The sequence below is a fragment of the Clinocottus analis genome, unplaced genomic scaffold (assembly GCF_023055335.1).
Source record: "Clinocottus analis isolate CAN_PGR_092001 unplaced genomic scaffold, fCliAna1.0.p SCAF_20, whole genome shotgun sequence".
Lineage (NCBI taxonomy): Eukaryota > Metazoa > Chordata > Actinopteri > Perciformes > Cottidae > Clinocottus > Clinocottus analis.
In genome coordinates, this window is record NW_027175932.1 from 7,293,728 (window position 1) to 7,303,730 (window position 10,003).

Here is a 10,003-nt window from a genome sequence, read left to right on the forward strand (position 1 = left end):
TTAGGTTCAGCAGAGCCAAAGAGAAACGCATCAGGTCAGTCAGTGAAGTCATACGATTCCTAAACCTTGTGATGTGTAACAGTATGCACTCGGTCATCGGCCGCAGCGACATCACAGGTTTAACAAGCTGGATGAACTTTGACAGGAGTCACGTTGAGTTTTAAATTTAGAGTCTGTGAGAAGGTTCACGTGACAGGCTTCTTGTGCTCTCCATGTGGGAGCAGCCGATGGCCGAGCTGTGAAAATGTCTCACCGCCTGTTGAAAGCCTCGACTCAGGTGATGTGACCTCATAAAACAAACAGAAAAGCATCACTGCGGGCTACACGTCAGCCACGACTAAACGCTAAAGACCTGTTGAACAGATTGCCCGTTTATTGATGGAAGCTGCGAAATTCGGTCTGGAAAAAAACACGAGGTGGCAGTTTAGATGGAAACTGAAAAAGAAGCTGTTATTATAATACTGCAGAAAGGTCCTCAGGATCTGATCTCTAGCAGAGACCACAAAGCAGAGTAGTGCTTTTTAAACAGAACGTCAAAATCAAGGGGACAGCTGAGAATAGAAAAGATGTGAGAATAAAGAAGACTCCTCTTCTGCTGCTGCTTTCCTATCAGTGTTGTGTTTCTCTGGGATGTCTAATGAAAACATGAGAGGACAAGAGGAGACCTCCATGAGTCTGGTAACTCGTGATGTGTAACACAAGCTGCTCTCTCGCTCTCTCTCTGGGTGCTCTATATTTCATGATGGGTGCAGGTTACATCTCTGAGTTGGGCTGAGGGTATATGTGTGTGTGTGTGTGTTTGTGTGTGTGTGTGTTTAAGTAAGTAAGTGTGTGTATGTTTGCTTGCGTGCCTGCAAGAAACGCAACGCCGCTCAATCGACGGTGACGGGTCGAGGGTGTTCTGAGGGGATTCTCAGAGTGTCTGTGTGAAACAGAGAGGTGGTGGGAGACGGGGATCAGGTTTTCCATCTTGGAGGGTGGAATCCCTGACAATCTCAACAAACATGCACTGACACCACACTTGACCTATACACGGCTTGATAATCACACACACAGAGACACACACACACACACCTGTTGTAATAGAGAAACATTCCCCAGACAAGAACATACAATGCAATCGAAGAACTTTGTCTTTACAAAAGCTATGTTTATTTTTTAAATCAATCTTGTACTTGTGCTAAATCGCATCTTAATCGGGCTTTCAGCGCAGTCAGAACCTGCCACTAAACAACACTGAACAAAATAATTGACCGTCATGAACATGGGAGCTCACCACTGAACTTTAACTCAGACACGGCCAAATGGTTTTGTCCGTTGGCAATTCCAATAATGTCTGTTCACACAAGATAACAATCCAGAACAATAGTTCACAATAGATTTTTACAATCTTTGTAAAGTCACGGGAAAAATCTAAACCGTGGAATTCCTCAAAAGAAAGACGACCAACATTTATGAATTGAGCTACATGATTGTTAGAATCTGCTGCTGATGACGTTCCCCTCTTCAAACACAAGTCAAATGCTTTGTAATCATCATGTAAAGAGCAGAAAAGCATTAAATTAACTTTAATCTTCAATCTCACCTAAAATCACAACCACAGGCTTTTCTCTCCAGGGAGTCGGGCTTGTTTCTATATTTGATAGTAATGCAACCATGCACACAGAAGTCCTAGAGTTTATGTGAAACTCTGCTTTACAAAAGGTCCTTTATGGTTTGTATCAAACCTCAGTTTCAGCATCATGAATATTGCAATTTAAGCTGTTTTTGAAAGATCATAATCAATGGATGTCCACACAAAATGTCTACAATGTTTCTAGTGAGCTGCTCACTATATCATTTGCAGGGTTTGTGTGTGTGTGTGTCACTCTCACCAACAAAACATAAAGGTGTTGCTGAGAGGGTTGCTAAAATTAAAACTGACAATGTGGAATGGGTCAGAGGCTGCAAACTAGTAAACACACAGTGAACAAAATAACACGCACGCACAACTCACCTCTTGTCAGGCCGTGGAGCCGACCGGTGTTTCGTCCTCACAGCCAAATTAGGACAGGAGCTGGACATTTGGGAAACGGGAGAAAAAGAGAGAGGGACGGTCAAGACTTTTTGGCCTGGTAAAGATCACGTTTGAGATTCAGAGTAATGACTGCGACAACTTTTCGCACACAGATGAAAACATGTCATTCAGTTGAAAGATGCCTCATTTGGTCAATAACTACAACTCGGTCCTGTTTGAAAAGGGGGGGTTTCCAGTGTGTGTGTTCAAGTGGGCTTTGACTGGTGTCCACGTGATGAGGTTGCACAGTGAAAACAGCATGTGTCTCTTGCTGAGCCATACACACGCACACGCACGTGTTGCCTTTAGACAAAGTATAAATTCTCAGAAACAATAATATCAGGCAGCAAAGAATCCCTTTCCGAACAATGTAGCGCTTGTGGCAAGCCAGAAAAACAACCATCATCATCAACATGTCATCTTTGTCATCACCAATTATCCCTTTAGATTTCCTGATGCCGACAGACGAACAAAAAAAGGCAACTCAAAAGTCCCACTGCACTGTATATATCCCCTTAAAGCTCCAAGGAACTTTCAGTTTGCTGTGTGCCTCCTTTCTCCCCAGCGAGCAATGCGGCCCGGGTCTCTCACGCCGTGGTGTTGGCTCCCGGCGGGGACCGCCAGAGCGGCGAGGCGAAGCTTTGCTTCTAGCTGAGGAAAAAGACTCTGCCGTCTGGGTCCGAGCATGACGCTCAGTCAGCTCGACAGTAACAGCAATGTGTTACGCTCAATTTCACAGACTTGACAACGGTTCCTACCACAATTCATGCGATGACCTCCTAAAGCCTTTCTGAAAGGAAGAGGGCAAATGCTACTCATCAAAACATGAGGCTGATGGCTTGCTATTTCAGATTTGAGAAGGATTTTGTTATGGGTTTCACTGAATCCATCATTCCCTTTTGACAAGATCTACAATGCTAGAGTTTCTCTCAGTTGTATGTTGGTGGGTCATAGCATCTCTAAAGGGCTACTCTGAGATTACACTTTGGAACGAAGCAATGGAAAGTTACTCAGCTGCGAGGAGACTTCCCTCCTGGGAAGTCAAAACATGTTCTGTGAGAAAAAACTATTTCTTTTGGCTTCAACAAACCACACGACACATTTCTACATGTAACAAGTCAAACCACCTGCTACAGAGTGCCCATTCTATCTGTAACAGTTGCTTTCACAGACTCGACCTAAACAGCAAAGGCTCATTCTAATACAGCAATTTTCCAGTTATCATTTACTCAACCCGTCTGTCCACTGCAGTGCAGTAAAGCTTGTAACGTGGCACCTCTCTGGCGACTGCAAAGCTACTTGACCCTTTTCCTGTGACCTTTCTGCTCGTGCTCTATACTGAAATGGCTGTATTTCTATTAATTATATCGCTGTGTTCCCGGTCATTCTGCAGCTGCAACATAAGATGATATGGTAGGCCATGTTGTGATGTAACTTCATTGCAGCTGATGATGTAACCAGCTCTGCAGGCAGATTGAAGCTGCACAATAAACACAGCATCCTCAAAGAGACAGAGACAGAGACAGAGAGAGACAGAGACAGAGACAGAGACAGAGAGAGAGAGAGAGAGAGAGAGAGAGAGAAAGAGAGAGAGAGGGAGAAAGAGAAAGAGAGGCAGAAAGAGTGTGAGAGAGAAAGACTGGGAGAACAAATGACACAAAGACATACAAAGGAACACGCTGGTCGGACTATAAACTGCGGTCTGGGTTTATGAATAACGCACAGACACACACACACTGAGCACTGCAGCACAACTATGTTGACGGACAAGTGCTGGACTGTCAATCAAGCAATGTCTCAAAGGCTTTGTAGCCTCATCCACAAAGAGTGTGCGCATGCAGGTGCCGTTTCAGATCATCCTGGGAATGCTGGGTCTCTAAAGAAACCGACGGGATGTAACACAATGTTGGTCTTGTCCGACTATCGGCAGCAGCAACAGAGAAATCATCGCTCATCTATCGACAAGTCACAAACACGCCACCTGTTTGCAAACGTTGGCTTTTGCGCAGCTTCCTGTCGTTTCCCCATTGAACTACAACAAAGTGGCACCTCATAGCGCGTTATGCACCTGACAGAAAACCATCTCTGATCACACGTTTTACGAGTTTTTCTAAATGCACTCTGCACCAAGTTGCCCGAGAGGCAAAATTAAATTATGGATTCACAAAGCAAACAGCCTGAATCAAATTAGTAGTTTGCTTCAAAGGCGTGTTTGATTTTTTTTTGGGTTATGTAGTTATGTGATTACACAATGCTGCCACACGTCAGATCTGCATACCTGACTGCCTGCAGGTGACACAAAGATATTGAATTATTGGCTATAGTCCGAGCAGAGTCTTGTTTAACAACTGTGACTGTAGACGATACTGCAGGTGGTGGCTTCTGTTTGCGTCACTGTTTAATAACAAAATTTAACAATAAAACATAGTGTGATTATTTTTTTCCTGTTCTTTCAGCGTGTATGGACTGATATGTTCTGATTTACAAGAAATCTATATTTTGGGTACAAAGTACAGGGTTGATGGGAAAAATATATAAAAATGGAAAGCTTGAAAGGGTAGTTTTGCCTGTCTTGGCTAAAATGTAGGTTAACATTGAGAGTTATATTCAGAACACATCTAGAGTGTTTGTTTAGGGGGCAAATTATGATCGCAATGAAAAATCTGGGTGAGTAATGACAGCGTTAGTTGGAGACTCGAACAGACAGGCTGGCTGGATGGCAAATCATGTTGGATAATCAAATGACCTGCCAAACTTTGAGCTTGACCGCCTGCTAAGTCTGTGACAGCTTCCCCTCGCTGCTTAGATAGGTGGAGGAAACCAACACTGGTTTGAGAATGCAAGAAACAACCATTATCCATTAGTCAAGTGACATAAACCAAACCACCAACAATTACAATAACTGATTAACTTTGTAGGTGATGTTTTTTAGTAGTAATGCAAGCTTTTAAGTTTTTCCAGGCTCTGAAATATCAATATGTATGAGCTTTTAGGCATCATCCTGCCATGCAATGTTTTGCAGACCTCAGGTACCTTGAAGGAACCCAATGCATTGTTCCACTAAGTCGGTGAGCCAGTTTGATCCTTACGCATCTTAACTTGTGACCAATTACCGTGGTAGACAACACAGCAATCATTACAAAGATGGCATGTTGTGTGTATGACCAATGAGAAATATGGTTAAAAGATTTCAGGCGAGGTGCACCGCCGCCTCTTTAAATCCTGACAGGGACATAATGGTTTGTTGCAGCTGTAGTACAATGTAGGGGTGAGGCTAACTATACGTTGACGGGACATGTATCGCTAGTTGTGACGTGACGTTACACTATCACGGAGTAACCGTTACAGTGTTTTTCACTCCTGGAAAAGGTCACGATGCCGTGAATCCGTTTAAAAGGCAGCTAATCATGTCGTTAGCCTCCCTCGCGGTATTTTCAGACCCCTCCGTGGTTTAGTTGCCCCCTCTTCTTCCACCTCCTCCTCACGCTAACAACATAGTAAGCTAGCGTTAAGCTACCGGCGGGCACAAAGAGCCCACACAGCTGGTCCCATTACTTCAAAACCCTAGTCAATGCGGTCCAAACACAACATGCAGCCGTTTAATCTTACCTCCTTGATAACGACGGAAGCCCCGGGTCCCCGCACAGACCTGAACTGTGCGTCAATGCTGCACGTAGCTATCCGGACAGTGGTCTGGAGGAGATGCTCGGCGTCTGCTCACCGATGTTTGAAGACTTAGCTTTTCCCTTTCAGTCTCTCAATGTGAAAACACAACTCCAAACCCTGTACCGTAAACCGCCGTGTAAACGCGCCACGACAGTTTAAGCCGTTAAACGTCAGTGACGAAGGTGTAAAACGAAAGAAAGAGGTACGCACACGTTACTCTAAATGGATAAACTAACCAAGAAGGAAATATATCTCGTAGTCTAATTTTGTTTTATGTAGCGTCGTGGTGAATCTCACAAACACACGACCACCGTGAGAGGTAGCAAGATAGTCCTTTACTCACCTCTAGTGGACGTTAAACGCCACTACAGTTTCTGCGTGTTCACAAGAATGTTACGGTAAGACCCAGGAATTGGAAAGGGGCGTTATCCACACGTGACGTAACCAAACCAGGACCAATGGGCTTCCAGTATGAGAGCCCACAGATAACGGACCCCAACAAAAAAATAAATCCCTTCGTCTGTTGTCGTTGTCTGTTAATAACCATGTAAATCATCAGGACCGCTTACTTTTGGTGCAACGTTACTTCACACAGGGAGACAGAAGATGCCCGACATCGATGTAGAAACACGCTGAAGTAAGTCAGACGGAGTCTTACATAAACCATCAGCCGGCTAGCTGCATGCTATTAAGCTGTAAAAGCTAGTTGCCATTAAAAGATGAGCTAACCATCGGGGATTGACAGCAATTGATTATTATTAATATTACATTGAATATTAGTGTTAGTGGCACGTTGTTAGAAGTGTTATATTATACCACGTTTTTAAAAGGCTTAAAGCAGCTGTTAAAACGTGGCTGTCATTGACTCTTAATTTCTTGCAAGAAGACTCCATGGACCAAACATGCATCATTAAATACGAGTGTCTCTTTGTTTCTGTTCCATTTCCGCTTTCTCTGACGTGTCTCCAGTCTGGGAGATGTCTCTGGCTCAGAGGGTTTTGTTGACCTGGGTCTTCACCCTGGTCTTCCTCATTATGCTAGTACTGAAACTGGATGGGAAGGTAAAGGTTTTCCTATCTTATCACCTGTCAGCATGTTCTTACTCTCTATTTTGTGTGTGATCAGTACAGTTTTCCTCCCAGGGTTCATATATTTGTATTAAAGTAAGAAATTGACCCATCCACACTGATACAAATGCTAAATAAACACCTCGATTGTGTCATCTTTTCTCTCTCTCCTCCCTCCAGGTGCAGTGGAACTGGTTCCTCATTTTCCTCCCGGTGTGGGTATTTGATGGCATCCTCATCCTCATGCTTGCCATCAAGATGGCCGGCCGCTGCAAGCCCGGGTACGACCCGCGCAACGGCTCCCCGGACCTGCGTCTGCGTGCCTGGTATCTGACGGCCATGCTGCTCAAGCTGGGCTTCTGCCTGACGCTGTGCGCCAAGCTGGAGAAGCTGGCGGACGTGAAGCTGACTTTTGTGTGCATACCATTGTGGACCATGTTACTGGGGGCACTGGTGGAGCTGGGGATGAATATCTTTCCTGAAAGGAGAGAGGCCTAAGAAGGAGCGGGCGTTACACCGTCAAGCCCGAACACAATGTTTTCAGAAAGGGTCGAGGCTCTGAGAAGGAATCAAATGGACATTTCAGACATTCGTATTCATCTTAAGAATAAGAGACTTTGTGTAAAATTAAAAAAAAAAAAAATAGAAATCGTAGTGTTCAGACCTTGGTGAAGTCTGCTGTCTGTCCATTGATGTTCAAAATAAAATGGCAGTATTTTGTTTGCAAAGAAAAACGCCAAAAGGGGATCAACCGTAAATGTATCAAACTACTGTGAATCCTACACTGGAAGAAACAATACAATTTGCTAATATTGGCTAATATTAATATGATTTTTCACTCAACTTCCTTTTATTTAAGTTGCATAACAACAGCTGTCTCTTGGTACTAAACCATGGAGTGGACATTTCAGCGACATGTGTTTTTATATATTGTGTGGCTGTATTCAGGCACACACTTCTTTTCATTCCTGATTCGTGGAGATCGGTTGGCCAAATATTTTTTCACAAGTTATAAATTAACTTGAGAGATGTTCGTAGCGGTTGGTTTGGCCGCAATCACAGACGGAAATTGTATTATTTTAAGAAATATTTCAGGACATAAGAAGCATCTTGGAACAACTTGTGATTTTTCCACATGCTGCCCTCCGTGCTCTGTACAAGGTCTCTTTTGTACCGTGTGAATCATGTGCTCCATGAAAATCCCTAAGCTGTTATTATTATCATTGGTACAAGGTCCAAGGTCAGCAGGAAACGTACCGTGACATGTCCCACGATAAAGACCATGTTCCTGCTGTGTGTTGACTGCCATTATTAGGGTTTGAACATGCATCCGAATACTTTCATCAGCTGTTTCCAGTGTCTTCATGTTTTTGTTTCATCTTCACGGTACGGCCGACACTGCGCATGCATGACATTGGTTTTGTGCCATTTAATTGTTTATTAGTATTTAAAATACATTCTTTTCGCAATTTTGCACTGTGTTAAAACAAAAAGGAATATGTGTCATTTGAGGTCAAGTGTTTAATAATTAATGCACGTCTTGTAAAAAATAAATGTATTCTGTACATGGGACTCTGGGTATCGGTCTCAAATAGTCAAACGAATACACATTCAACAGAGCCAACAGCAGTGTTTGTGCATCTGGTCGGTCCTTTTAGGGACGGTCGCTCAGCGCGCTGAAGTATTTTCTGTTCATGTTTAGTCTTTAAATATTTAAGTGTTTTTATGACCTGAGAGACTTTTAGTGTCTAGATATTTTATCTGTAGGCGATTCATGTGCCCTGGTCCTCCCAATGGCGTGCGACAGCGGCAGGAAAAAGGTCCTGTGGTGTGTTTAATATCCTATGGCTGTTGTAGATTAACTTTATTAACTCGTCCCACACACTCTCAAGGCAACTAAGTACATTTACTCAGCTACTTTTTCATAGTTACAATCTTGAGGTATTTGTCCTTTTACTTAATTAATTTCCACTTCATAGTTTCAAGACATTTTAAAGTGAAATATAGTACATGTTGCCGCACTACATTTATTTGACAGGCATGGTTAACTGGCCAAGATAAAGAATGAGGGTTTCACCTTCCTAACTGTTAGAGCATCAAAGAAGTGAAATGACCCAATATCTTAAAAAGAGGAGCATATAATAGAGAAAAGTACAAAACAAAAATACATTACAAACCCTTTTATAAAAAAGGGATAGAAACCAGTTCCAAACTAGTAAAATTCTACCTTCATTACACATTAAAACATACAGTCGAAGAAACTATTATCATAATTTTAGTGAAGTAGGGATTTTTCTGCAGGACCTATACATTTTATAGAGTTTTTAAAATATTTTTGTTTGTCACTTTTACTTGTGGAGGATCGTAATACTTCCTGTATTCAGTGTTCAGGGGTACGAAATAGTTACTCCACTATAGACAACTGGATAATTAGTGAAATGACCCTCGACTTGTGAGTCGTGTTTGCTCCAAAAACTGGACGGCCTGTCTCAAGAATTTTTCCAAGTATTCCCTCCCAAACGCTCTTTCTCTGCCCCCGACTTCCTGCCTCTGCAAAGGTCAGCTGAGCTCCGCTGGCATTCCTGCTGCGTGAGAGGATAAAAAAGAGAACGGAAAGACTTTAGCGCCGTCACACAAACACACATGCCTTTATCATGTATTAATTATTATTATGGGGCGATTGCATTGTGGGGAGTTTGAGTCGTCTGTTCAAATCTCACCTGGTAAAACCGCTGAGCTCATTGCTGCAGGCTGCAGTGAGTGGGTGGCTTGCATAACAGCAACACAGAAAGAGAACACAAAGGCGGGATATACGTTAGCGTTAGACAGATGTGTCTTTCAAATCGGCTTCACTTGCAATCATGCTGACCAAAAAAATTCATGGAATTTTTATATTTTGTGTACATCTTTGCTCTCTATTTTATTATGCATTAGATTGTAATTGTGCTTTTATTTGTTGTTGTTTTTATATCCTTCTATTATATTTAATAAGCATTGTTGGACGGAGCCTCAGATCAAAGATTTCCATTGCCAACGACTGCTTCACTGTAACTGTTGTGCAGAGAATAATAAGGAACCAGACGTTTGAAGACGACGGCTTGCATACAAATCAGGGGCTCGCTTGTAAAAACATTGCTCTGTAGCGCCAGAAGTGGTCACATAACACAAAGTATCTTTAAACCTCGGACGTCCCGTTCTCCACATTCTTAAAAGT

At 42.8% G+C, this 10,003-nt stretch overlaps 2 protein-coding genes across 4 annotated transcripts in view; one reads left to right on the forward strand and one right to left on the reverse strand.

Annotated features, from left to right (window-relative positions):
- LOC137791312 (protein PHTF2-like) overlaps positions 1–6,119 on the reverse strand; it is a 33,224-nt gene extending 27,105 nt beyond the window's left edge. For 2 of the 3 annotated variants that reach the window (XM_068586137.1, XM_068586135.1), the window contains exons 1-2: positions 5,666–6,019; positions 1,997–2,056 (exon numbers count right to left, since the gene is read on the reverse strand). The gene's annotated coding sequence lies outside the window, so the exon portion shown is untranslated. Of the gene's footprint in view, positions 1–1,996; positions 2,057–5,665; positions 6,020–6,065 lie in introns of those variants that run through there. The other variant, XM_068586136.1, reaches the window with a different exon arrangement.
- Positions 6,120–6,189: 70 nt separating this feature from the next.
- Positions 6,190–8,353, forward strand: LOC137791593 (transmembrane protein 60-like). Its single transcript, XM_068586652.1, has 3 exons — positions 6,190–6,359; positions 6,692–6,783; positions 6,970–8,353. Exons 2-3 carry the CDS (start codon positions 6,700–6,702, stop codon positions 7,285–7,287), a joined length of 402 nt encoding a protein of 133 aa, XP_068442753.1. The 5' UTR covers positions 6,190–6,359; positions 6,692–6,699; the 3' UTR covers positions 7,288–8,353.
- The last annotated feature ends 1,650 nt before the right edge of the window (positions 8,354–10,003 follow it).

Bases quoted from the DNA above. Each gene is read 5' to 3' on its own strand.
- LOC137791593 (XM_068586652.1), top strand. From the start codon at position 6,700: ATGTCTCTGGCTCAGAGGGTTTTGTTGACCTGGGTCTTCACCCTGGTC. The intron at 6,784-6,969 runs GTAAAGGTTTTC...TCCTCCCTCCAG, and splicing joins TACTGAAACTGGATGGGAAG to GTGCAGTGGAACTGGTTCCT.